The sequence below is a fragment of the Mustela nivalis genome, assembly GCF_964662115.1.
Source record: "Mustela nivalis genome assembly, chromosome: 13".
Taxonomy (NCBI): domain Eukaryota; kingdom Metazoa; phylum Chordata; class Mammalia; order Carnivora; family Mustelidae; genus Mustela; species Mustela nivalis.
The window spans coordinates 87874259-87897103 of NC_139032.1; the positions used below are offsets into that span (position 1 = coordinate 87874259).

The 22845-nt window shown below is 56.6% G+C and overlaps 1 protein-coding gene across 1 annotated transcript in view; it reads left to right on the plus strand.

Moving 5' to 3' along the window:
* Positions 1-22845, plus strand: part of HMCN2 (hemicentin 2) — a 140463-nt gene that overhangs the window by 30629 nt on the left and 86989 nt on the right. The window contains exons 8-21 of the mRNA XM_082695922.1: positions 667-930; positions 3506-3650; positions 4136-4257; positions 6662-6934; positions 8003-8144; positions 8659-8786; positions 9697-9810; positions 12218-12367; positions 18205-18393; positions 18990-19085; positions 19386-19513; positions 20750-20894; positions 22351-22463; positions 22586-22745. Coding sequence (XP_082552048.1) covers positions 667-930; positions 3506-3650; positions 4136-4257; positions 6662-6934; positions 8003-8144; positions 8659-8786; positions 9697-9810; positions 12218-12367; positions 18205-18393; positions 18990-19085; positions 19386-19513; positions 20750-20894; positions 22351-22463; positions 22586-22745 — 2169 coding nt within the window. The remainder of the gene's footprint in view (positions 1-666; positions 931-3505; positions 3651-4135; positions 4258-6661; positions 6935-8002; positions 8145-8658; positions 8787-9696; positions 9811-12217; positions 12368-18204; positions 18394-18989; positions 19086-19385; positions 19514-20749; positions 20895-22350; positions 22464-22585; positions 22746-22845) is intronic.

A 22845-nucleotide genomic window follows, 5' to 3' on the forward strand; every position in this document is an offset into this window, starting at 1 on the left:
ATCTGGACTTCCAGATTTAAATGCCCTTTCCAGATTGTTCCATGTTTCTTCAAAAATTTTAAGGCATTTGATGGGATCATACCAACCACACCCTGTTTCCTGGTTTATGATCTCTAAGGAAAAAAATTAATAACTGTGAAAAGGGAAAGACCCGAGCGACCTTCCCAAATCAGCTGAGGGAATCATGAAGCCCAACTCCAATTCTGTGTTTTCTGGAATAATGTGAAACGTCCACTTCTAATAAGTCAGAAAGAAAAATCAAAGGAAAGCTAAGCAGAGGGGAAAGGATGGGCAGGAGCTGGAGTTCCCAGGCTCACAGGTGTCTCCCACCTAGGCTGGTCCCAGAGCCTGCCTGATGACAGCCAGCCCCAGAGTTCCTGGGGGAGGGGAGGGTGGAGAGAAATGCTTGAGTCTGCAGACAGGAGGTGATGCAGCGGTGGGCAGCCGTGGCCGGGATGGACGGGGCATTTCAGGACCACGGACAGTAGCAGGCCCCCTCTGTTCATCCACCCCCAGCATTAGTTGGCACAAGGAACAGAAGGTGAGCGGGCGGTAGGAGGGCCAAGTAGGCTGGGTCCCTGATTGTGGACCGAGGACCCCTGCTTGGGGAGGATCATGGAGCAGGTACAGACGCCAGGATCTTCTTCCTCACCCTTCCCTCCGCAGGGGTGCCCATCTCCTTGGTGATCAACTCCACGGGCCTGCAGGCCCCTGGCCACCTGGACTCGGTGGAGCTCTCGCGCAGCTCAGGGCAGCCCATCCTGACTCTGCCCACACAGCCCCTCTCCAACGGATCCACGTATCAGCTGTGGGGCGGACCGCCCTTCCAGGCCCCTCAGGAGCGCTTCTACCTCAAGGTGAAGGGCCAAGACCATGAGGGGAATCCCCTGGTCCGTGTGTCTGGAGTTTCCTACAGTGGGGTGGCCCCAGGTGAGTGATCGGCTTTTACCGCTCCCAGCTCCCTGGCTCCCTTGGAGACCCATTTCTTCCCGGAAGCCTTCCCTGATTAGATGAGATGAGGAAATGCTCATTAAGCTTCTACGAGCTGCACACTCTGCCATGTGACGTGCTCAGTACTGAGTGGCTTCAGATGTGGCTATCAGGTCAAGGAATTAGTACAAGGCCATCCTCTGTTGACCCACTCAGACATCCACCCAACCACTCGTGGATCCAAACTTCCCTCCATCCATCTGTCCATCCTTCGTCCATCTATCCACTTACTCGTCCATGCATCCATCCATCCAAATATCCACCCCCCTCTGCTCATGCATGTGTGCCTCCATCCAGATACTCATCTAGCATTCATTTTGTGTCCGTCGTGGTGCCAGGCTCTGTAGGCACAGCAAGGGGCAGGGCAGTGAGTGGGGGTGCGCTCTTGCATAATCATAATCATGGTAAGACCAGTCACCGTCTTGAGCGCCTCTCATGGGACAATCCTGAGCCAAGCACCTGCCATGTAGTAGCTCACGGAGTCTTACAATACTTCTGAGGTGTGTCCCCATTTTACAGATGAAGCAGCTGAGGCTGCCCATCTCACAGGGTTGCCCCGAGGGTTCCATAAGCTAATGCACAAAGCAAGACATCTCTTGGGTGCCCTGAGGCTCTGCCCAGGATGTGGGCATCGTGGTCCAGGGCCCCCCACATGTGACAGCTGCTGTTAGTCTCATGTCATTGTGGGCACAGGTCATTTTACGGTCCTATCTTTGGTCACGTGTGGCTTCTTGCTTGTCTCCTTGTGTCCCTGAGATCGCCCATCTAGGTCAGAAGCTTCCAGAGCACAGGGCTGAGTCTTTGGCTCTCCAGCTCTGCCTCTGGTCCTGGCTTGGGGTATCTGACTTCACTGCCCAATAGCTTCCCCATTGGTTTTGTTCCCTCCTCTTGATCACTCTCCCCTTTCCCATGGCAGTGGCCTGGGGGGAGCTCACAGAGATGGAGGTCATTGACACCCAACATCTTCTTCACTGGGGATCTCTGGACAAGGAGCAAAATCCTCTGTCTACTTCAAGTAGGGGTGCAGGGAGGACATGAAGGTGCCCACGGTGAGGTACAGGACTTTGAGAGGCCAAGTGTGACATGGTGGGGGGGCCTGGGACCCCCTTCTCTCAGCCTCTTGGCCTCCCCTCCCCTGCTGTGGTCCCTGGGCCCCTCCTCCCTTGGCTTTTAGAAGCCCAAGGAGGAATTTTCAGGAAGGAGTTTCAGCAGGGGCAAAGCTACTTCTGTTTCTCTCTCTCCTGGTCTTTCAGAGGAACCAAGGGTTTGGAATTTAGCTCTGGCTTTAGGTCTTCATCTCTGCTCTAGATGAAAGTGTGTGTGTGTGTGTGTGTGTGTGTGTGGGCACGCGCACGCGCATGCACGCGCAGGGCAGGGAGAAGGGAAGTGACTTGGAGTTTTACTTTTTTCCCCACCTTCTAGATCTGGGAGGCTGGGAGTTTGGCCCTGAGCAGGAGGCCCTGGGTTTAGAGACATGGGCGGGTGGTGCTTCCTGGGCTCATGGAGCTCATGGAAGACAGAGCCTGAGCTGGCCTTGCCGAGGCCCCAGTGTGTGTGGGTGAGCGGTGATTTGCTCTGCACACAGCTGAGGACGTGGCTGGATGGTCCGACATCCCTCTCCCCTGGGATGTGGCAGGGAGCCCGCAGCATGATGTCACCCGCCGCCCGCCCACCCCCAGCTCTGGGCTCGGAGGACGTCTGGTGCATTGTCTCACCCACAGAGCATCTCTGGTGGGGATGCGGAGGGGGAGGGTAGGACGAGAGTTGAGCCTACGCCCGCGATCCCCCAGTGAGGCCCTGACAGCAGTCGCTGACCCTGCGGGGGTGTTCTCAGACCTTCCCACTGAAGCGATTCCACTAGCCATGGGGGAGAACATGTCACCCCAAGACCAGGGATTGGCGGAGGAGGGTGTCTCCCGGGGGCCCCATGGGGCTCATCAGAAACTGAGATTTCATTGAAGTCTTATTTTATCTCAAAAATGTGTGTGAACTTCGCGTTCACAGCCATGTTCCAGCTTTGCTTATTTTTAAATAAACAAAAAGGCTTTCTTCCAACATCCTTGGGTGAGACTGACCCTCCAGGCAGATGAGAGGTCTGGAAGTGTGGAGAGCCCAGTCTGGGGAGCATTTCATCAGATCTCGGGACTGGTCCGATGTCTGCGTCCTGGACAGCGGAGAAGGCGGGGGTGCAGGCCGGTCCCTCTTGGCTGGTCCTCCCACAAACCCCAGACAGGACAGGAGCTCCTCCCGCAAGGGCTGGCCATGCCCTGTGCACACGCCCTGCCTCTCACCAACTCTCCGGACGACAGCACGGGGATGTCGGTACCAGGATTAAGCCCATTTTATAGAGGCGGAAACCGAGCTAGCAGGGGCAAAGCAACCAGTTCTTGGTGCCCTCCAGATGGCAGGGCCAGGGACGGAATCCGGGCTCATCCCGGCATCTCAGCATCGCTGAGGAGGGCGGGCGGTGGGGGGCTGGCAGGGAGGGACCCTGACTGCTGGGCCTTGCCTGCAGGTGCCCCCATGGTCAGCATGCCCCCGAGGATCCATGGCTATCTGCACCAGCCCCTGCTGGTCTCCTGCTCTGTGCACAGCACCCTGCCCTTCCGGCTGCAGCTGCGGCGGAACGGAGCCAGACTGGGCGAGGAAAGGCACTTTCAGTGAGTGGGTGCTGGTCGCTGGTGTCCCCAGACCTGGGGGTCTGAGGGGGTGGGTGGCAGGAGAAGGACCTTGGTCTCAGTCATAGTGTCCTCCCGGCAGCTCGCAGCTTGGCCCGGAATGGGGGAAGGTGGCCCCCAAAGCTCCCACCACTGCTGGGTCATCACCCTGTGAAGGAGCTATGAGCCTCTTTGGCTTCTGGAACACTCATCCCGTGCAGGGCCTGGCTCCATGAGGGCAGGGCAGGAAGGACCCTCCGAGACCCTCCCCATCATGGACAAGAAAGTCACGCTCAGAGAGGGAAAGGGACCTGCTCCAAGTCACACAGCATGTTGTAAAAGTTGCATGCTCTTGGTAGTCTCACTCTTCCTACCAAGTCTCCAAGAGGATTTGTCCCCTCTGGGCAGGGTTTAGGGATCAGATGAGGCTGGGGGTCCCTGGCTTGGGTCAGCGGGATTGTGTGTCTCCAGCTGTTCTGTGGTTTCAGGGTGTCGGGAAACAGCAGCTGGGAGATCCCACGGGCCTCCAAGACCGAGGAAGGGACGTATGAGTGCACGGCCATCAGCAGGGCTGGGACCGGACAAGCCAAGGCCCAGATTGTTGTCACAGGTCTGTCCTTCCCGCCATCCTTGTGTCCCCGCCTCCTTCCTGATTTTTCCCTCTAGGGTTTTCCCCGGGGTGTCCCCATCTGTGGGGGAGCATGCCAGCCAGCTGCTAGGAACTGTCCATGCCCCAGAGTCTGCTGCCCATGCGGCCACCTGCCTCCTGGAGCCCCGTTTGGGCTGTTACCCGAGAGTGGCCTGCTGATCTCAGATGGAGAGAGGCCGAGCAGCCAGGCAGGGTCATGCTCTCCTCCCCTCGGCCCTTCCAGGGCCCACCGTCCATCTGGAAACCTCCTCCCTTAATGCCTCCAGGGTCCTGCCAGGATGGCACCATCCAGCCCAGGAAGGTTGGAGATGCCACAGGCCATCTAGAAATGAAATCAGCTCTGTTTTACAAATCGGGAATCTAGGGGCGCCTGGGTGGCTCAGTGTGCTAAGTGGCTCAGGTCTTGATCTCAGGGTCCTGGGACTGAGCCTCGCGTCGGGCTCTCTGCTCAGCAGGGAACTTTCCTCTCTCTCTCTCTCTGCCTGTCTCTGCTTACTTGTGATCTCTGTCTGTCAAATAAATAAATAAAATCTTTAAAAATAAATAAATAAACCGGGAATCTAAACTGTTGTGAAGGGAAGAAAAGGAGCCCAAGGAACGTGGAAAGATTAGCCAGTCTGCAGCCTCTAATCTCACACAGACTCACCATGCTCCTTGCAGGAAGACGGGGGGAGTACAGACAGGCAAGAGAAGATCTGGATAAGCTCTGGTCTTATTCTAGAAACACCCTCCATAGCATTTTTTTAAAAAGGTTTGTTTATTTATTTTAGAGAAAAAGGAGAGAGAGAGAGAGCACATACATGTGGCGTGGGGAGGGAGGGGCAGAGGGAGAGAGAGAATCCCAAGCAGACTCCCCCATGAGCTCAGAGCCTGAAGCAGGGCTCGATCTCACACCCCTGAGATCACGACCTGAGCTGAAATCAGGAGTCGGACACTTAAGTGACTGAGCCACCAGCGCCCCCCATAGCATTTTAATTTACTTCCTTTAAGACCTTTATCTATGTGTGCATTTTAAGAAAACTAGAATAGTAATTATACATATGTATTACACATCTATGTGTATGACACATAGGACAACCTGATTTTTTTTTTTATCATCTAATGATACAATGTGTCTGCAAACATGCTTCTATGGAATGAATTAACAGTTTTACTTTTACATTTTTAATTATTTTTAAAAATTTAAACATTTATGTATTTGAGGAGGGGGGAGGGCAGAGGGAGGCAGAGAGAGAGAATCCCAAGCAGACTCTCTGCGTGGGATCGATCTCATGATCCTGGGATCATGACTTGAGCAGAAATCAAGTCGGCTGCTTAACCAACTGAGCCACCCAGGCGCCCCATGGTTTCACTTTTTATAAATGATACGGACAGGAAAAGGGAACAGTGTAAGGAAACACACACACCCATTCCTTAGACTTACTAATCACTAAAATTTTTCCATATTTGCTTTCTTGCTCTCTGGCTAAACTATTTTAAACTAAATTGTAGGGAATCCTGACATTTCAGTATTTATCTCTCTCTCTCTTTTTAAAGAAAGTACATTTTCCCATATAATAAAAATTTTCTGATCACACCTAATAAAACGAATGATAATACCTTAATGCTATTTAATTTGGCTGCAGTCAGATTTTTTCATTTGCCCCAGAATATTATTTCTGGCTGGTTTCTACGGTATCGTTTTTCGGGGCTGTCAAGTTCACATGCTCTTTGGTGACAGCAGGCCGTTAGCACGTGTAACTTGTGCAGACCCAGCTCTTTCCCTGCGAGGCTTCGGGCCCACACCCCTGCTTAGACAGTCTCTGGCCTCGTCACTTACCCCTTAAACCTTGTCAAGATAGTGGTCTTAGCGCTTGCCTCTTTGGGGGCTGTGACCTCGGTTGTACATTTGGCTGTTAGGAACCCCCTGCGATCTGCAGAGAGAATAGCTCGGTATTCGTCACCGTGTCCCTCTTGAGGGTGGTCTCCCGGGCTGTCCTCCCCAGGGTGGAGTCAGGGGCTCACGGCTGAGAAGAGCGGTGGAGAGCTGGCCACGTGTTGCCTTTGAGTGTCCTGTGGAACGCACGCAGATGCCGCGCAGCCCTCAGCGGGAGTGTGATGGTGGTGGGGACACCAGGGGACGTGGGGGGAGTGTGTCCTCCGCCGGCAGCGCCGGTCCGGGATGGTGAGCAGATGGTCCCTCTGCTGCTCTACAGCCTGACGTGTCCTCAAGGATCCTGTGCGGGACTCTGGAGTCAGGACGCCGCCGATACCCGCAGGATGGGCCCCTCTCCATGTCAGCCCCCTCCTGCCCCTCTCCATGTCAGCCCCCTCCTGCCCCTCTCCATGTCAGCCCCCTCCTGTTTTCCTGTTTTTACCCCTTCAGATCCCCCGCCGCAGCTGGTCCCCGCCCCCAACATCACCGTGTCCCCGGGGGAGACTGCCATCCTGTCCTGCCAGGTCCTGAGCGATGTCCCCTACAACCTGACGTGGATCCGGGACTGGCGAGTCCTGTCGGCCTCGATGGGCAGAATCGCCCAGCTGGCCGACCTGTCCCTGGAGGTCAGCGACATCAGCCCCAGTGATGGTGGGCGGTACCAGTGCCTGGCCAGCAACGCCAATGGGGCCACCAGGGCGTCCGTCTGGCTCCTGGTGCGAGGTGAGGCTCTGCCTTCTGCCTGTCCTTCCAGTTTAACACATCTACTGCCTCTCCCCAGAGCCCGGCCATCCGTGCCTCTGCCCGCGCATCAGTCGGGCAGGCAACTTTAGTCCTGTGAGCGTCTTCGGAGCTTTCAGGGAAAGAGGATCCTATAGTCTCCAAGCATAAGTTTGGTGGTTCTCCCTGCTGGAAAGTTCATCCCAATATCTAACCTAAGTTTCTACTGCTGTAGGCCAAGCCGATTTCATTGTGTCCTGTTGGTTTCTCATGCCGTGAAACACCTCCATTTCTCCTCCTGCCAGTATGTTAAGGCAGGGATGGAATCTGGGAAACTTCTGGAAGTCTAGGGATCAGATGAACTTGGCAGAGGGCTGGGGGGCACTGGCCAGATGGGGTCAGGGGAGACAGTGGGAAAAGCACCCGTCTGGGCGGTTTAGGACCCGGAGGTCACCTCGGGTCTGCCCAGGGCGTACGCAGATCCCTCTCTCTGGGCTGCTATTTCCCCAAACGTGAAAATGAGCCTGTTGGGACAACTGTTCTCTCTGGTGCCAACAACTCCTGGTCAGTTGCCTAGAGTGTGTTGAGAAAGAGTCTGGAGCCATGTCTAGCCTCTGCCATATATACTTGCTGTGTCTGTCCCTGACATGGGAAGGGGCTGTTTACCTTTTCTAGGTGAGTTGGCCTCGTGGGGTCTGTTTGAGTCTAACAAGCCTGTTGTACTGTGAACAGAACCTAAGTTTGTGGCCAACACATGGGCAGGACTTGGGTTCACTCAGGGTCCCTGGCGATGAGAGTTGTCCCCAGCCCTGGCATCTGCCTATCTGCCCAAGCCTCTCCAAGATGCTCAGCCCGGAGCAGAACCCCAGGGAGCTTGAGGCTCTCCCAGGGGCGTTGGGAAATTCACCTCGTGTGGCCTGGGCGGCTGCCTGGTCAGCACAAGTTCCCAGGAAAGCCACTCCCTGGAGATTCAGGCCCTTTGGGGATGGGGAGGAGGACGGGGCTGGGCACCCGGAGCGGCGTGGCTGCCCTGACAGGCTGTCCCCTACCCGTCCACTCTTTACACCACAGGGGCCCCACAGGTCAGCATCCATTCCCGGTCCCAGCACTTCTCCCAGGGTATGGAGGTGAGCATCAGCTGCTCGGCCTCCGGGTACCCCCCGCCCCACATCTCTTGGAGCCGAGAGGGTCATGCTCTGCAAGAGGACAGCAGGTAAGAAGCCCAGGGCCAGGAGCTCTGGGACTAGGGGCAGGTGAACAATGACCTCCAGGGGACGCCTCTGGGGCTCCATCTTTCTGCCTGTAAATGGGGCGATGGCCGTGGGGAGGTGGTGCGGGGAGAGGGTAGTGCTTGCCCTGCCTTCTTTCTGGGATCATTTGAGACTCAGGAGCAAGATCAGTTTGGAAACATAGCGATGCCTGAGTATGAGCTCAGGGGTCAGGAGCTACAGTTCCAGAATCCAGCGGACCGGTGCTTGAACCCTGCCCCCGCCATCCAGGCCGTGTGACGTTGGACAAGTCGCTTTACCTTCATGAATTCACAAGCACAATCTATGTAAAGCTCCGAGCACACAGCCAGGCCCAGAGCAAGCAGTCAGTATAAAATGGCAATCGCTAGTGACGCTATTAATTAAGTTGTTATTGATGATGACTGAGGTAGTTCTCGTGTGACCAGAACTGATCAGCCCCTTGGCCACTGAACATGTTGTTTTATGGCTTGACTCCAGAATCCAAGTGGATGCCCAGGGAACCCTGACCATTCAGGATGTGGCCCCAGAGGATGCTGGGAATTACAGCTGCCTGGCTGTGAATGAGGTCGGCACAGACGAGGAGACGGTCACCCTCTACTATACAGGTACTGGGCCCCGGGCATCTCAGGAGAACCTCTCTCTCTCCCTCCCTCCTTCCCACCCACAAATACTTACTGAGCACCTACTGTGTGCCAGGCCCTGGGGATACAGCAGGGAGTACATGGTCTCTGCCTGGGGGGAGCTGAAATTCTAATGAGGGGGCACAGAAGAAGCATGCAAGCAGATAATGGTACTTTTGGAGGGTGCTGTGGGAGCACAGGGCAGAAACGGGGATGGGGAAGTGTTCCAGGCGGAGGGACCTGGTGAGGCAAAGGCCCTGAGGTCAGGATGAGTCTGGGGTCTTCAAGAGGTTGGGAGAAGGCTAGTGTGGAGAGAATGGGAGGGAGTTGGGGGCGGAGACAGGGAGGGATGGGCAGCCCATGTAGGGGATTTTAGAACTTTGTAGGGTTTTAGCTTCCCTTTTTTTTTTTTTTTTTTTTTTGGTTAAGATCTTATTTATTTATTTAAGAGAGAGGGAGAGAGCACACAAGCAGGGGGAGGGGCAAAGGGAGAGGGAGAAACAGACTCCCTGCTGAGCAGAGAGCCCTACGGACATGGGACTCAATCCCGGGACCCTGAGACCATGACCTGAGCTGAAGGCAGCCACTTAACCAACTGAGCCACCCAGATGCCCCACATTTTGGCTTTTATGGCAAATTCAATGAGAAAAATGTGTGTAGGGTGGGTTGGTTCCAAGAGTGGCTGGCTTTCATTTGAGGTCCTGGGTCAGAAACTTCTAAGAAAGCAACAGGGGCCAGATCTTTCTGGGTGACGGTCCCTGACTGGTAGAGGGGTGGGGAAGAAGGCAGGAGTGCAGCTCCTTCTCTGTCCTCACCCCTTCCCCTAGGAAAATCTGCACTGTTGCTCTAGGGAGTCTGTGGGTGGGTCCCAAGTTCCCCATCTGTTCCCACGCAGACCCACCGTCCATCTCGGCGGTGAACGCGGTGGTGCTGGCCGCTGTTGGGGATGAGGCCGTGCTGGTGTGTGATGTGTCCGGGGTGCCCCCACCCCGGGTCATCTGGTATCGAGGTACGTCAGGTGGGAGAGGGGCCTGGGGAATGGTCCCTCTGGGGCCCCTGGAGGATCCGCTTTCCAGAATGGTCATGGGGTAGTGGCCCTACAAATGGGGTGTCTGGGGGGCTGGCCCGTTCCAGCAGCACCCTATCGCCCAGCTCCGTGGCCAGAAACAGGATTTAGAGTAGGCTCAGATTTAAATTCTGCCTCCCCTCGGTGACAGTGGGCAGGTGGCCTGGCATCGCTGAGCCTGCTCCCTCATCCGGGAAACGGGAGCATCAGATAGGTCAGTTGTGTGAGGGTGACATGAGTTCATGGAAGTGAAATGTTTAGAATAGGCCTGGAACACGGGCTGGGCTCGGTGTTCTTTTTTTTTTTTTTTTAAGATTTTATTTATTTATTTGAGGGAGAGGGAGAAGAGCAGACTCCCCGCTGAGCAGGGAGCCTGCTGCGGGGCTCGATCCCAGGACCCCCAGGATCGCGACCTAAGCCGAAAACAGATGCTTCACCCACTGAGTCCCGCAGGTGCCCCCGGGCTTGGTGTTCTTAGTGACCGTGACGGTGATGCGGTTAATCTGGAAACAGGGCCATTGTTACGAGGGCTGTTCTGAGGCTCTTTTGAGTGAATGGGTCCAGAAGGGCTTCCCGATGCCAGACTCGGAGCTGGAGTTCGGCGGCTGGGAGTGTTCTGGAACCCCCTGCAGGGGCTGCTCCTGTCTTTCCAGGAGTAGACTCCCAGCTCCCTCTCAAGGGTCAGCCTTCGCCCGTGTTGCCCTCTCTGACCTGGAGGCACTCTATCATTCATGGCACCTGTCTGCCAGCTTGTCAGAGCCCACCTTGACCTTGACACAGGCAGAAGCAGCTCAGAGTCTGAGCATGTGCCAGGCCACCCCTGGGTGGCAGAGGTCCCGGGACTCCTGGCTCCGTGCTCGTGTCTCTCCTGTTCCGGCTGAGCACCCGCCCCGGGAACCCTTTGTCAAAATGGCCTCTCTCAGTGGGACATTATTCAGGCTGGAAGAGAAGTGGAGTTCAAAATCGTACAACAATGTCAACTCAGCCATCGCCTCTGAACTGTGCTCTTGAAAGTGGTTAAGATGGCAAATTTTGTTCTGGGTTTTTTACCACGATTAAAAAAAATTATTTTTTAAAAAAAGATTTATTGGGGCACCTGGGTGGCTCAGTGGATTAAAAAAAGATTTATTTATTTATTTATTTATTTGACAGACAGAGATCACAAGTAGCAGAGAGGCAGGCAGAGAGAGAGAGGAGGGGAAGCAGGCTCCCTGCCTAGCAGAGAGCCCGATATGGGGCTCGATCCCAGGACCAAGGGATTATGACCCGAGCCGAAGGCAGAGGCTTTAACCCACTGAGCCACCCAGGTGTGCCCCCCCATTTTTTTTTTAATTTGAAAATAAGGGGAGAAATTCTGAAAACAGCACGGAGGAGCGTGGGGGCCATATGCGGAGAGAAATCAGCCATCCCTGGAAGGAAACACACTCTAGGATTCCCCTTACACGGGGACCTAGATGAGGCAGATGCGTAGGGACAGGAAGGAAAAGAGTGGGCACCAGGGCCTAGGTGTTGGGGGGCTGGGGACAGAGCTTCAGTTTGCGAAGCTGAGAACGTTCTGGAGAAGGATGGAGGTGAGGGTTGCACCGTAATGTGGGCCTATTTCATGCCACTGAACTGGACACTCAGAATGCTTAAAAACTGGTCAAATTTTCTGTTACGTACATTTCCCCACAATAAAAGCAGTAAAAATAAAAAATTATATTAAAATCTAGAAAGTGGGTTTGGATCAGGGGAGCCTGGGCGTAGTAGACCACAGCAGGGAGACAGGAGGGGGGCCTCGGGGTGGGTTTTGGGAGGCCTGCCTGGGGTCAGGCGTCAGAGAAGCAGCCATGGCTGGGGTGTGCTCCTCCCAGTCTGGAGCCTGGGCGGAGGATGGGGACCAACCAGGGAGGCCCAGGCAAGGAGTCTGCGGGTGCTGAGCCTGTCACACATGGGGGGACAGGCGGGGCCTCGCTCCTCGTCAGCAGAGGGGCAAAGGGAAAGCCCCCCACCGTGGGACTGGAGCCAGGAGGGCTGACTTAAACCTTCTTTTTAGAAAATTGTAAAATGCATATAACAAACTTTACATCGTAACCCTTTTTAGGGATACCGCTCGGTAGTGTTAAATACCTTCGCGCTGTCGTACAACAGTTACCGGCCTCTGTTTCCAGAACTCTGTTCCTCTTACAAAACTGAAACTCTGTCCCTGTTAAATAACAGGGGTCCTGGCTTTTGGGGAGCAACCTTGCCCCACTCGGCTCCTCCCAGGCCTCGGCCCAGTGCAGCTCCAGGAGCCCGAGGGTCGGGAAGGCTCAGCAGCCTCCGTGGCCACCACGGGCACTGGCCTGATGCTTTCCTGTCTTTGGTCCAGGGGGTCTTGAAATGATTCTGGCCCCCGAAGCCTCCAGCTCCGGGACACTGCGGATCCCAGCAGCTCGGGAGAGGGACGCTGGCACCTACACCTGCCGGGCCGTCAATGAGATGGGCGACGCGTCTGCAGAGATCCGGCTGGAGGTTGGACGTGAGTGCCCCCTGCCCCTTTGCCCCACCTCTGAGCAGGGAGGAGGGAACGCCCCTGTAGAGTACGCTGGTACAGAATCTGTATCGTGTGGGTCTGGAGCACATGGGACCAAGGACACAATGCCTCTCACTGAGTGACAGATTTCCCCAAAACTCTGCGGCTTAAACAGTAAGCATTTACTCACTGGCATTTCTGGAAGGCCAGGGTTTGGCCTGGCTGGGTGGCGGAGGCTCGGAGGCTGTCATGAGATTGCAGGGGATGCTTAGCGGGGCACACGTCATCCGAAGGCTTGACTGGGGCTGGAGGAGCCGGTCTGGATTCACTCCCGCGGCGGCTGGCGGGATGCCTCTGTGCATCCACCATGTGCGTGTCTCTAGAAGGCTTCTCCTGACATGGATTCCCACAAGCAAGGGAGCTAAGAGAGAGAGAGAGACTGACCGAGAGGGAGAGAGAAAAGAGAGAAAGAGAGAGGGAGAAGGAGAGAGGGGGGTGAAAAGTGGGGGGAGGGGAGGGAGAGAATCCCACAAGGAAGCTGCAGTCATTATATCCAGCCCGTCCTAGAAGGGACAGACACTCACTTCTGCCATATTCTGTTGGTCACAGAGACCAACCCTGCCACACGATGGGTGGGAGGGGCTACTCAAGTGTGTGTGTACCAGGAGGCTGGGGTCCTTGGGGGCTGCCTGCCACAGAGACCAGCATTGTCCTCCCCGAGGCCCGAGTTCCCGTCTTGTCTCCATCACTTGCCATCTGTGTGCTTTGGTTGAGTCACTGACTCTCAGTTTCCCTATCTGTAAAATGGAGCTGATCATGGGCAAATAATGCTTAGCACAGGGTTTGGCCCATCTTGGGTGCTTAATAAGCAGAGGGGTGATTATCCCCATTTTACAGATGAGGAGTCTGGGTTCTTCTGCAGCAACGCACGGCCTTGACATCTGCATTCCGGGCCTGCACGAGTTCCGTGGGGATGGCTCGGAGTTGTAGACACAGCTCCTGGGCATGCTGGGCCAGCGCGAACCGGGCTCTGAGGGGCTTGCTGTGGCCACGGTGGGGAGGCAGATGCAGGGAGTCCCGGGAAAGCACAGAGAAATAGCAGGGTGCTGGTCTTGGCTGGGTGGGATGGCCAAGGGGCTCCCCAAGGACGGTGGGGGGCCCTGTGAGGAGCAGGTTTGGGCCCTGAGGACACTGGCACCAAGTCAGGGTTGGATCCCCCAGGCTTGGAGTACCCTTAGCCTCTGTTTTGTTCCGTCCCTCCTTCCTCCAGCACATGGTCCCCAGGGGGCCAGACCCTGCGCTAGGGACACAATGGCACTACTCAGCATCTGCTTTTGTGTTGCTCTTGGTGTCAAGGAGAGAGACAGCAAATGGACAAGTGGGATCTCAGGATCGGGAGCGTTTGCAGGTGGCATCTGTGGAGAGCTGTGGGTACCCAGAGAAGGGGTCCAAACGACACTGCAGGCTGGGAAGGCTTCTTGGAGGAGGTGATGTCCGAGATGAACCCAGAAGCCGTCAGGCAGGTGATGAGCTGGGGAGCCGTGTTCGAGGCAAGCGGAGTGGCAGGAGCAGACCTCCTGCGGCAAGAGAAGCGAGCCGGGGAGTAGGACCGAGCTGGGGCCGAGGGGCGCCCGGGGGCTGCTGACTGCTCTGGGTCGTGCTCGCCTCAGGACACCAGCACAGTTTAGGCTTTCTCCTGCGGGGGTCAGGAGAGTTTTTAGGGAATTTTTAGAGAGTTTTAGGGAGAGTGATGTGCTTCAGTGTTCCCTGTAGAGGGTGTGCTGTGTGGCTCCCTCTCGGGTGGGGCGGGGTGGGTGGGGAAAGCCACGGGCTTAGGGCCTGATAGCAAGAAACACGGAAGCCAGGATTTCTGTGAAATTTGCCACTGCCAGGGCCGGCTCTACGCCTGTCTTGTGCACTAGCACGTGAACCTCACAACTCTTTGAGGCGGGTTCGGTCATTACCTCCTGTAGGGACGGGGGAAAGCACAGAGAGCTTAAGGAACTCGTCCAAGGTCACACAGCTGGTGAGTGGCAGAGCTGAGATCCGAACCCAGGGCCCAGGCCTTTGGCCCCTGGAGGGCATCCCCTATGCTCAGCGGCAGGGGGAGCTCAGACGTTGCTTCCCCACCCTGGGGCTCGGGTTCCTGGTCGGCGAACTCTCTGGGACGTTATACGTGTGTGAGGTGAGACAGGCCTGGGGCGGCGGGTTCTGATCCACGCCGCTGTCATTGTTAATAGTCGGTTCTGGGTGAACGGAGAAGGCTCTCCAGGCAGGGCTGTTCTTGGCTTTGTCACAGGCAGGCATCCTCTGCTCCGTGTCTGATTTCTTTTCAGCGGTGCCTTATTTCTTTGGGTCCCAGCCTGACAAGCCCACCTGGTCCTGGCCTTCACCTGTTGGCGAAGGACCTTAGGGCCGGTTCCCTGGGTCAGAGGAGGAGACGTCTGGTACCCCAGAGGCGGGCTTCTTGGCTACAGGTGGCCTTCGGCTTGAGGTCAGGGAAGGAATGGACTGTGGCCCAGCACCAGCGTGTCTGGGAGAGTTGGCCTGGCAGCGGCGGTGGGAAATCGAATTTCCTGCCCATCTGGATGGCAGCTGTGGCCCGGCCTTCCTAACCAGGCGGGCAGAGCCTTCCAGGGCGGGGAACGGCTGGGCGCTGTGCCCACCTCCTGCTGCTGAGCTGGGAACCGGCTTCCTGGCCGTGTTTGGGAAGGAGGGCGGCGAGTGCCCGTGTTGGTGGCCCCCATCCCCTGTGGGTCCGGCTTCTGGTAGACTCGATTCCTGCATCGATGACCCCCAGACCCCCCTGCTTCTTCGGCCAAGGTATCGGCCTCCCTGAGCCTTCCTTTCCGTATCTGTGCAAAGGGAGGATAGCAGTAGAGCTTTGCTCATAGGGTCCTTGAGAGATTTAATGAGAGAACGGGCGTCGCTCGGGGCTTGAATGGAGCAGATGCTCAACACGCCGGCTGCCCCGGGCCTGGGGAGACAGGCGGATTCATCACATGGCTGAAGACCGGGCTCCCAGCAGGCACGCCTTCCCCAATTTCAGCGCCCTTTCTGTTCCCTTTCTGTTCCTTCCCTGCTCTGAGCGAACTTATCTGCACCTGCTGGGTTCTCCCTCGAAAGAGAGGATGCTCGTTCCTCCCTGTGTTTCCTCCTTGCCGCCGCTGCCTTCTGTTCCCGGCCTGGGAGCCCTAGGTTGCCGGGTAGATGAGCAGGGGGTAAGAGCTTGTGTTTGGGGGAGCATAGGGCCCCCCCTGGCCAGCCTGGGGGAACAGGAGAGAAGCAGCTCTGGCTTTTCCATCAGGCACAGCAGGCATGGACCCAGGACCTGGGATGGGGCCAGAGCCCAGGGACAAGGCTCTGATTTTCATTTCTTTTAAAAAATCAGAAGGAAACGGATGGATGACAACAAGTAGATGACAAGGAATCCGGCCTGGATCATGTTCGCCTTTATGTCAGTGCGGCTGTAGACTAGAACTGTCGATAGTTGTCTGAGACGAAGAGGCCCAAGGGAGTGTGCCCCAGTGCTGGCGGCCCCGGCCCAGTGGCAGGAACCGTCCCAGGAGGGGGATGTGGAGACCGTTCCCCCCGTCACAGACATCCTGACATTCCCTCAATGCAGGGCCAGTTTGTGGTCCCTTGCTGGGGTGCTGCAGGGCTCCCCTGGAAGTCTGTGAGGAGGGACTTGAAGGCAGGGATGGCTGACCCACTGATGAGTCTCTGGGAAGGGCGCCGGGTTGGGAACCCAGTCCCCACGGACACGCTGCAGGACTCAGGGTCGGCCCTGCCTCTGCCCCCAGCCTCAGTTTCCCCCGTCTGCAAATGAGGGGACCACAGGACCTTCAGCTCTAGCATATGAGGATTCTGGGGCTCTGCCTTATTTGGGGGCTCCAGTGAGGACTGGGACAGGAGGGAATGGCTGTGCTGGAGGCTGGCGTTTTCTGGGTGGGATCAATCTGAGTCTGGGATCTGGCTGCTTTGGAATCCACCCCAAAGAGAGGACAGGAGGGGTGGGTGTGGCTCTGGCTGAAACAGCAGCCAAGTTGCTCCCGAGGACGCAGGGGGACACTGGGGTGCGGTGGGTGAGAGCCTGGGCCTTAGCAGTAGCCAGACCCAAGCTTGGAGCCCATCTCCGCTGTTGACTTGGAGCTGTGCCCTTGGGCAGACTCCTGATCTCTCTGAACCTCAGTTTCCTCATCTTTAAAATGGGGTTGATGAAACTGTGTTTCTGAAAGCTCCATCACCATGCCTGTCCCTCAGTAGGCATTCCAGAATCTGCCCTCTGTACGGGTTATTTGCTGTTAGAGGCCAGCTGTCCCTGTTAGAGGCCGGCGTTCAGGACTGGGAGGAGAAAGGGGAAGAGTGTGCGCTTTGTGGTGTCCCAGAGCCTGGAGACAAAGCTGGGCTGTTTGGGGGCTAAGGAGGGGCGGGTCAAGAAGCAGGTCTGGCTGGACGGAGTGGGTAAAGGCAGACTCTGGGGGTATCTCCCCAGCAAGGGGGGATGGCAGAGCCACGCCTCCTGGGGCCAGGGCTCTGCAGGACCAATGATCCTGACTGAGGTGAGCCCGGAACAGAGGCTTTCCGGGATCCTGGGCTGCGGCAGATGCGAGGTACCACCAACAAAGACAGGCGTGCGGGTGGCGTGTGAGGCCGGCTCCGAGACTGTTGGGTCTTCCTTGCAGTAATTTTCCAAGTTGTGTTTATTTCTCCTTGGAACATCCCTAATCCCCAGGCCAGGAGGGAAATTTGACGTCATGATTTGGATGGACAAGGGAGATGTCTGGAGGGAGGCGGACAGAATAAAAGGGTGGAGGGTTTTCCATGGTGTTGGATGCCATGGGGTTAAGAAAAGGCTAGGGGACCTTCCTGGTCGCAGATCTGGGGACAGGGACCTGAGAACTGTGCCTATACGCTGTGGGGACAAGGCCTGGATCTATCTGGAATTGGCCTGGCTCCTGGCCTGCCAGGATCATGAATTCCTATTTTGGGAAACAACTTATTTTCTCCTGATTATAAATATAAGACAGGGCTTAGAAGAAACACTGTGAACTGTGAACAGTGGTGACTCTGGGGAAGGGCATGAGGTTTGGGGTGTGTGGAGGAAAAATGGGGGGAAATATATTTGTGTGTTACTAGAGTTTTGTTTGATTCCTGTGAGCAGGGCCATTCTTGTCTGGGACGTTTGTCCTGGTGCTATGATTAAGACAGCCCTGGTCATGCTCCAGTGTCCTGTTTGGACCATCAGGTGTAAGGCCACCTCATTTATTGTAAGCCTGTTTTCGTTTTGTGGTGGAGTTTTATATACTCCTTACGAAAAGATCAGCAGAGACGTAGAGAGGAGAGAGAAGGTGGCCATTCATCTCTCCACGGATTCGGCTCTTGGGGGTCCGGGAATGGTCGCCCAAGTTCAGGACATCTACAAGAGGAAGGTGGAGGTGGCCGAGGGGGGGTGGAGGGTCTCCGAGGTGGTGGGGCTCCTGTGGCTGGAGCTTGACTTGCTGCCCCTCAGAGGTGGGCTTCCCGGGAGGTGTTGCTGCTAAAAGCTGGCCTGTTGCCTCCGCCTGCATGGCGAGGCCCCTGTGACCCCATGCGGGGGTATGAGGCGTGGCGGCAACTTCTTCCCGCCAAAGGCCGCTCCCTCTGCCTGATCCCCAAGAGCTCTCCAGGGCTGGACCAAGCCAAGCTCAGGTTGGCTCTGGAGCCCTGGGTGTGATTCAGCCTCAGGTTCACAGGGTGAGGTTGGGAGAAATGGAAGCTCCCAACCATGGGAGGGGAGGCGGGCGGCGGGTTAGGGTTAGAGTTCAGCCCCCAGGCATGGCTGACCAGTCCTCTCCCTGCAGATGCGCCCCGGCTGACGGAGCTGCCCCGGGACGTCACTGTGGAGCTGGGGAAGAGCGCCCTCCTGGCGTGCCGGGCCTCAGGCCGCCCGCCCCCAAAGGTCACCTGGCGCCGTGGAGATGGCCAGCCACTGGGGCCCGGGCGGGGCAGCAGGACCGGGCAGCCCGATTCGGGAGTGCTGTTCTTTGAGAGTAAGACACTGGGGCTGGAGGTGGGTGGCCAGGGAAGGCAGGATGGTGTCTGATAGTCTCGGCCCCCAGGCTGGGGGGCTCGGAGCAGAGCCTTGACCCTGGCAATGACCATGGGTAAGGTGGTCGCGAGGTCATATTTTGGCTGGCTGACCCCGGGCAAGTCTTTCTGCTAGTCTGAACCTGAGGCAGTGGTAAGGACAGAAGCTGCCACTTGCGTTTCCTGAAAGGCTGCCCAGAGGGGTTGCTATGTGGGTCTTACACAGGAAGTGCCCAGCATGGTTCCTGACACAGGTAAAGTGTTCTGTGCTTTAACAATTGTCACGGCCACCATTGTCACTACTAGGATCACTTGCCCGGGGCCGGGCCGGGCCGGATGCCGGCCACTGTGTCTGCATCGGGGACCCCATCCCTCACACCACAAGGCACAGGGATTCACAGACGGGCCCCATTCCTGCCCTTCCAAGGCCTGGCTGCTTCTCCCAGCCCTCCTACCTCCCCTCTGCAGGGCTGGGCTCTGCTGAGGGCTTCCTGCCCCTTGAGGGGGCTGGAGTAGAGGTGTGCCTGGGCAGTCAAGCCTGTCCCTTTCTGCCCCTCAGGTGTGGTCCCCGAAGACCAGGCCCAGTATGTCTGCGAAGCTCAAAATATGTTTGGGAAGGTCCGGGCAGAGGCCCAGCTCGTCGTGACTGGACATGGTTCGCTGGTGGAGCTAGGGGAGGAGGGTTTGGGGGGAGATCGGGGCCCCTGGGGAGGCCCCCCCTATGGCTGTCCACCCTCTGGAACAGATGTGTCCCTGCCCAGTTCTCCAAGAGGAGCCTCTGGACCCCTCCTTCCTGTGCGGCATGCCCCAGAAAGTGCACCTTGGACTTGAGGATCCCTTATCCTGATGCTCCCACTGGTTCCCTGGGGAGGAGTGGGGGGGCTGTGGGGCCTCTGTCCCCCAGATGACCACCCGTGGGAATCTGGGTGACCCCTACCATCTCCTGTCCCCACAGTCCCCCCGCAGATCGCCAGCAGCGCCTCTACTGTCCGGGTGCTGGAGAGACAGCCGGTGTCCCTGCCCTGTATCATCCTGGCTGGGAGGCCCTTCCCGGAGAGGCGCTGGCTCAGGGCCGGCCTGCCCGTGAGTGCTGGCTCTTTGGGCGCAGTGGCCCTAGTGCCGGGGCACGGAGAGGCTGCTGTGTAACCCTTGACCTCCGCTTCGCTCTTCGCTTGCTTAGGACTGTGCTCTTTCTTCCTCCCTCTTTCCTGCGTCCTTCCAGAAACTCTCTGACAAGTGCGCTGAAAGCCTCTGTCGCCCTCTCAAGTCCTGCTGAGGATCATGTGGCTGCTGGTCCCCGCCGGAGAGCTACGGAAGGACCTCGGGCTCCATCAGTGCTGAGGCTAGGGAGCAGAAAGTTGGGGGGCACAGAGACAGTGCTTTCACCACCCCCCGATTCTGAGAGCTTTGCAGAGGCCCATCATGCTACTGACTCCCCCTGCAGCCTGCGTGGTTGCCCATGACCCTGAGGAGGCCCCTGCTTGGGGGTGTGGGCTGTGGCGGTGAGGAGCCCTCCCGACGAGGATCCGAGGGGCAGAGCGAAAGGGGTGGCCCTGGGCCTTGTCGAGGCCAGGACGGGGAGTGGCTGGAGATGCGGAGTCTGTTTCAGTAAGGATGCTGGGCAGAAACCCCCTCAGGCTTGCTCAGCCCATAAAGGCCTGGCCCCGAGATGGCTCAGGAGCAGCTTCTAGAACCTGAGGGCAGGGTGTGAGGCTGGACCTCTGGGACAGGGTCAAGAAGGCCGAACCCCCTCCCCAAAGATGGGCTGACCTTCCATCTTCTCAGAGGTTACCCCAGGCCCCATTCCGGACCAACACTCCCTGCCCTACCCTAGTCCCCATGGGGACACATCTGGGCAGCCACCAGGAGCTGCTGTCTCTGCTTCTCTCTCTGGGACCACATCTGGTGTGGTGGCAGCTCTGTCCTACTCCATGTGGCTCTGTTCTCACCGGGACTTTGTCCCTCCTCTCTGTAACCTTGGAGTGGAAGGGCCTTGGAGCCCCAGCCCCTGCGCAAGAAAGGCTCTGGCCCCAACCCTGCACTCTTGGGAGAGGCTCCCATTGGCCCACGGGGGTCAGGCAACTTGTCCTAGTCCAGCTGGCCGTGGGAGACTGGGTTCAAGATGACCCATAGCCCTAAGTCTCTGCAGGGGTAGAGGAGTCTCAGGGAAGGGGTGGGGGTGCTCCAAACCACTAGCCTGTCAGTCCAGCCTGCTCCCCACCGGCCCAGGAGGGGAGGCAGTGTGGCTTCTAGAACACTCTCTCAGCTGGCTCGGTGTTGGGCCGCAGTTCAGACTGGGGCTTCCTCCCCCCTTACCAGCTCCCACCCGGCAGCCGGCATTCCGTCCGAGCAGACGGCAGCCTTCACCTTGACCGGGCGCTGCAGGAGGACGCGGGGAGGTACAGCTGTGTGGTCACCAACACGGCTGGCTCTCAGCACAGGGACGTGGACCTCGTTGTCCAGGGTGAGTCCCCGGGTGGGGGAAGGGTGCGGGGTGTGATGGGATGGGGAAGCGGCATGGGGAGAACTTGATCTTCAATACTTTAAAAAAAAAAAAAAAAGCACAAAGAGTACATTTTCACTGGAGGAAAATCTGAGGTGTGACAAGTAAAAGACAAGACTCCCATAATGCCAGAAGCTAAGGAGAACCAGATAATTTTACATGTTGGTGTGTATCTCTCACACTTTATACCCATGTGAGCTTGCACATGTGCATATACACACACTACATATGTAATGAGTTACGTGTAACTGAAATTATATATAGCTGTGTTTACATTGTATATAAATGATCTTTATATAATATATACATCCTGCCAGGGTCTGTGTATGTTTCACTTAAATATCATAAGGACTCAAGACACGAGGTTCAAAAGACTCCCCGTTCTGAACTGACAGCTCAGACAGGCGTGTCCCTCAGCAGGATCTTGGGACCAGCAGAGGCTACCTCTCGCCCGCGGGGCCCGCGCTGGCTCTTGGCTCGCTTCATTTCCATTCAATGTTAATAATCGACTTGGCAGGCTTTGGCCCCCTGAGACAATCCAGAAGGGCATTTTCCTCCCTAACAGGTCTCAGCATTACTGGCAGAGCCCTCGGCATCTCCCGACTGGTCCACACCCGGTTTCTCCTCCCCCGCAAATCTGGGTGGTGCTAAGAATGGATTTGGCACTTGTTTTCAAGTTCACTGTGTTCTGTGAAAACTCTTTGCTGCCATTTCTCATCTGTCCATCCCTGGAGAGTAGGCAGGGAATTGGGTTTAAGGAGCTTTTTTGCTGATGAAGGAATCCGGTACCAAAAGATTAAGTGGTTTTATCCGAAGTCCCAGAGCATAGAAACGGCACAGCTGGTTCCCAGGCATGGCTGCCCTCCGTTCGTCTACAAAAGTGTGGCTGTCAATGAGATCCTTGCCACTGTATTCTTTCATTGAAGTAGTTTTTTAAAAATTGTGGCAAATACCATTTTGCCCACTTTATACCCTCAGTTCAGGGGCATGAAGCACATTCACAGTGCTATACAACCACCCCCGTCCAGCTCCAGAACCTTCTACTCCTCCCAAATTGTAGCTCTGTTCCCATTGAACCGTAGGTCGCCGTTTCTCCTCCCGCAGCCCCTGGCAACCGCCATTCTCCCTTCTGTCTCTGACTTTCCCTGTCCCAGGGACCTCATGTGAGTGGGAGCATACAGTATTTGTGCGGTGTCTGGCTAGGTTCACTTAGCATACTGTGTTCAGGGTGCATTCTTCTTATAGTACGCATCGGGCTTGATTCCTTTTTTAAAGCTGAATAATAGTTGACCTCTGCATGCCCCATTGCCTTTATCTGTCAGCCCATTGATGGATAATTGGGTTGTTTCCACCTTTTGGCTACTGTGGATAATGCTGCTCAGAACCTTGGTTTATAAAATCGGTTTGTTTTTGAAAGTGCCACCTCGGATCCAGCCCACTGCCACCCACCATGTCACCAATGAAGGGGTTCCAGCCTCCCTCCCCTGTGTGGCCTCAGGAGTCCCCACGCCCACCATCACTTGGACCAAGGTAAGAGGAGCCTGTTAGCATGAGGGTAACCAGAGACAGGCCCAGTGCATCATGGGAAGGAGAATGATGCAAATCCCCATGGGGTGTGGGCTTTTCTGATGTCCCCTGCGACTCTACCATAGGAAACCAATGTGCTGAATTCTGGGGGTCTCCACTACAACGTGAGCAAGGATGGCACCCTGCTCATCGTCCGGCCATCTCCCCAGGATGCCGGGGCCTATGTCTGCACAGCCACCAATGCTGTGGGCTTCTCAAGCCAGGAGATGAGGCTTTCTGTGAACAGTGAGTGATGGCTCCCCATGTCTCGGGAGAAGGGCTTGGCAGTCGTGGAGGCAGGGGCATGGACAATCTGACCTTACCTGTATCTTCCCTGTCCTCTGTC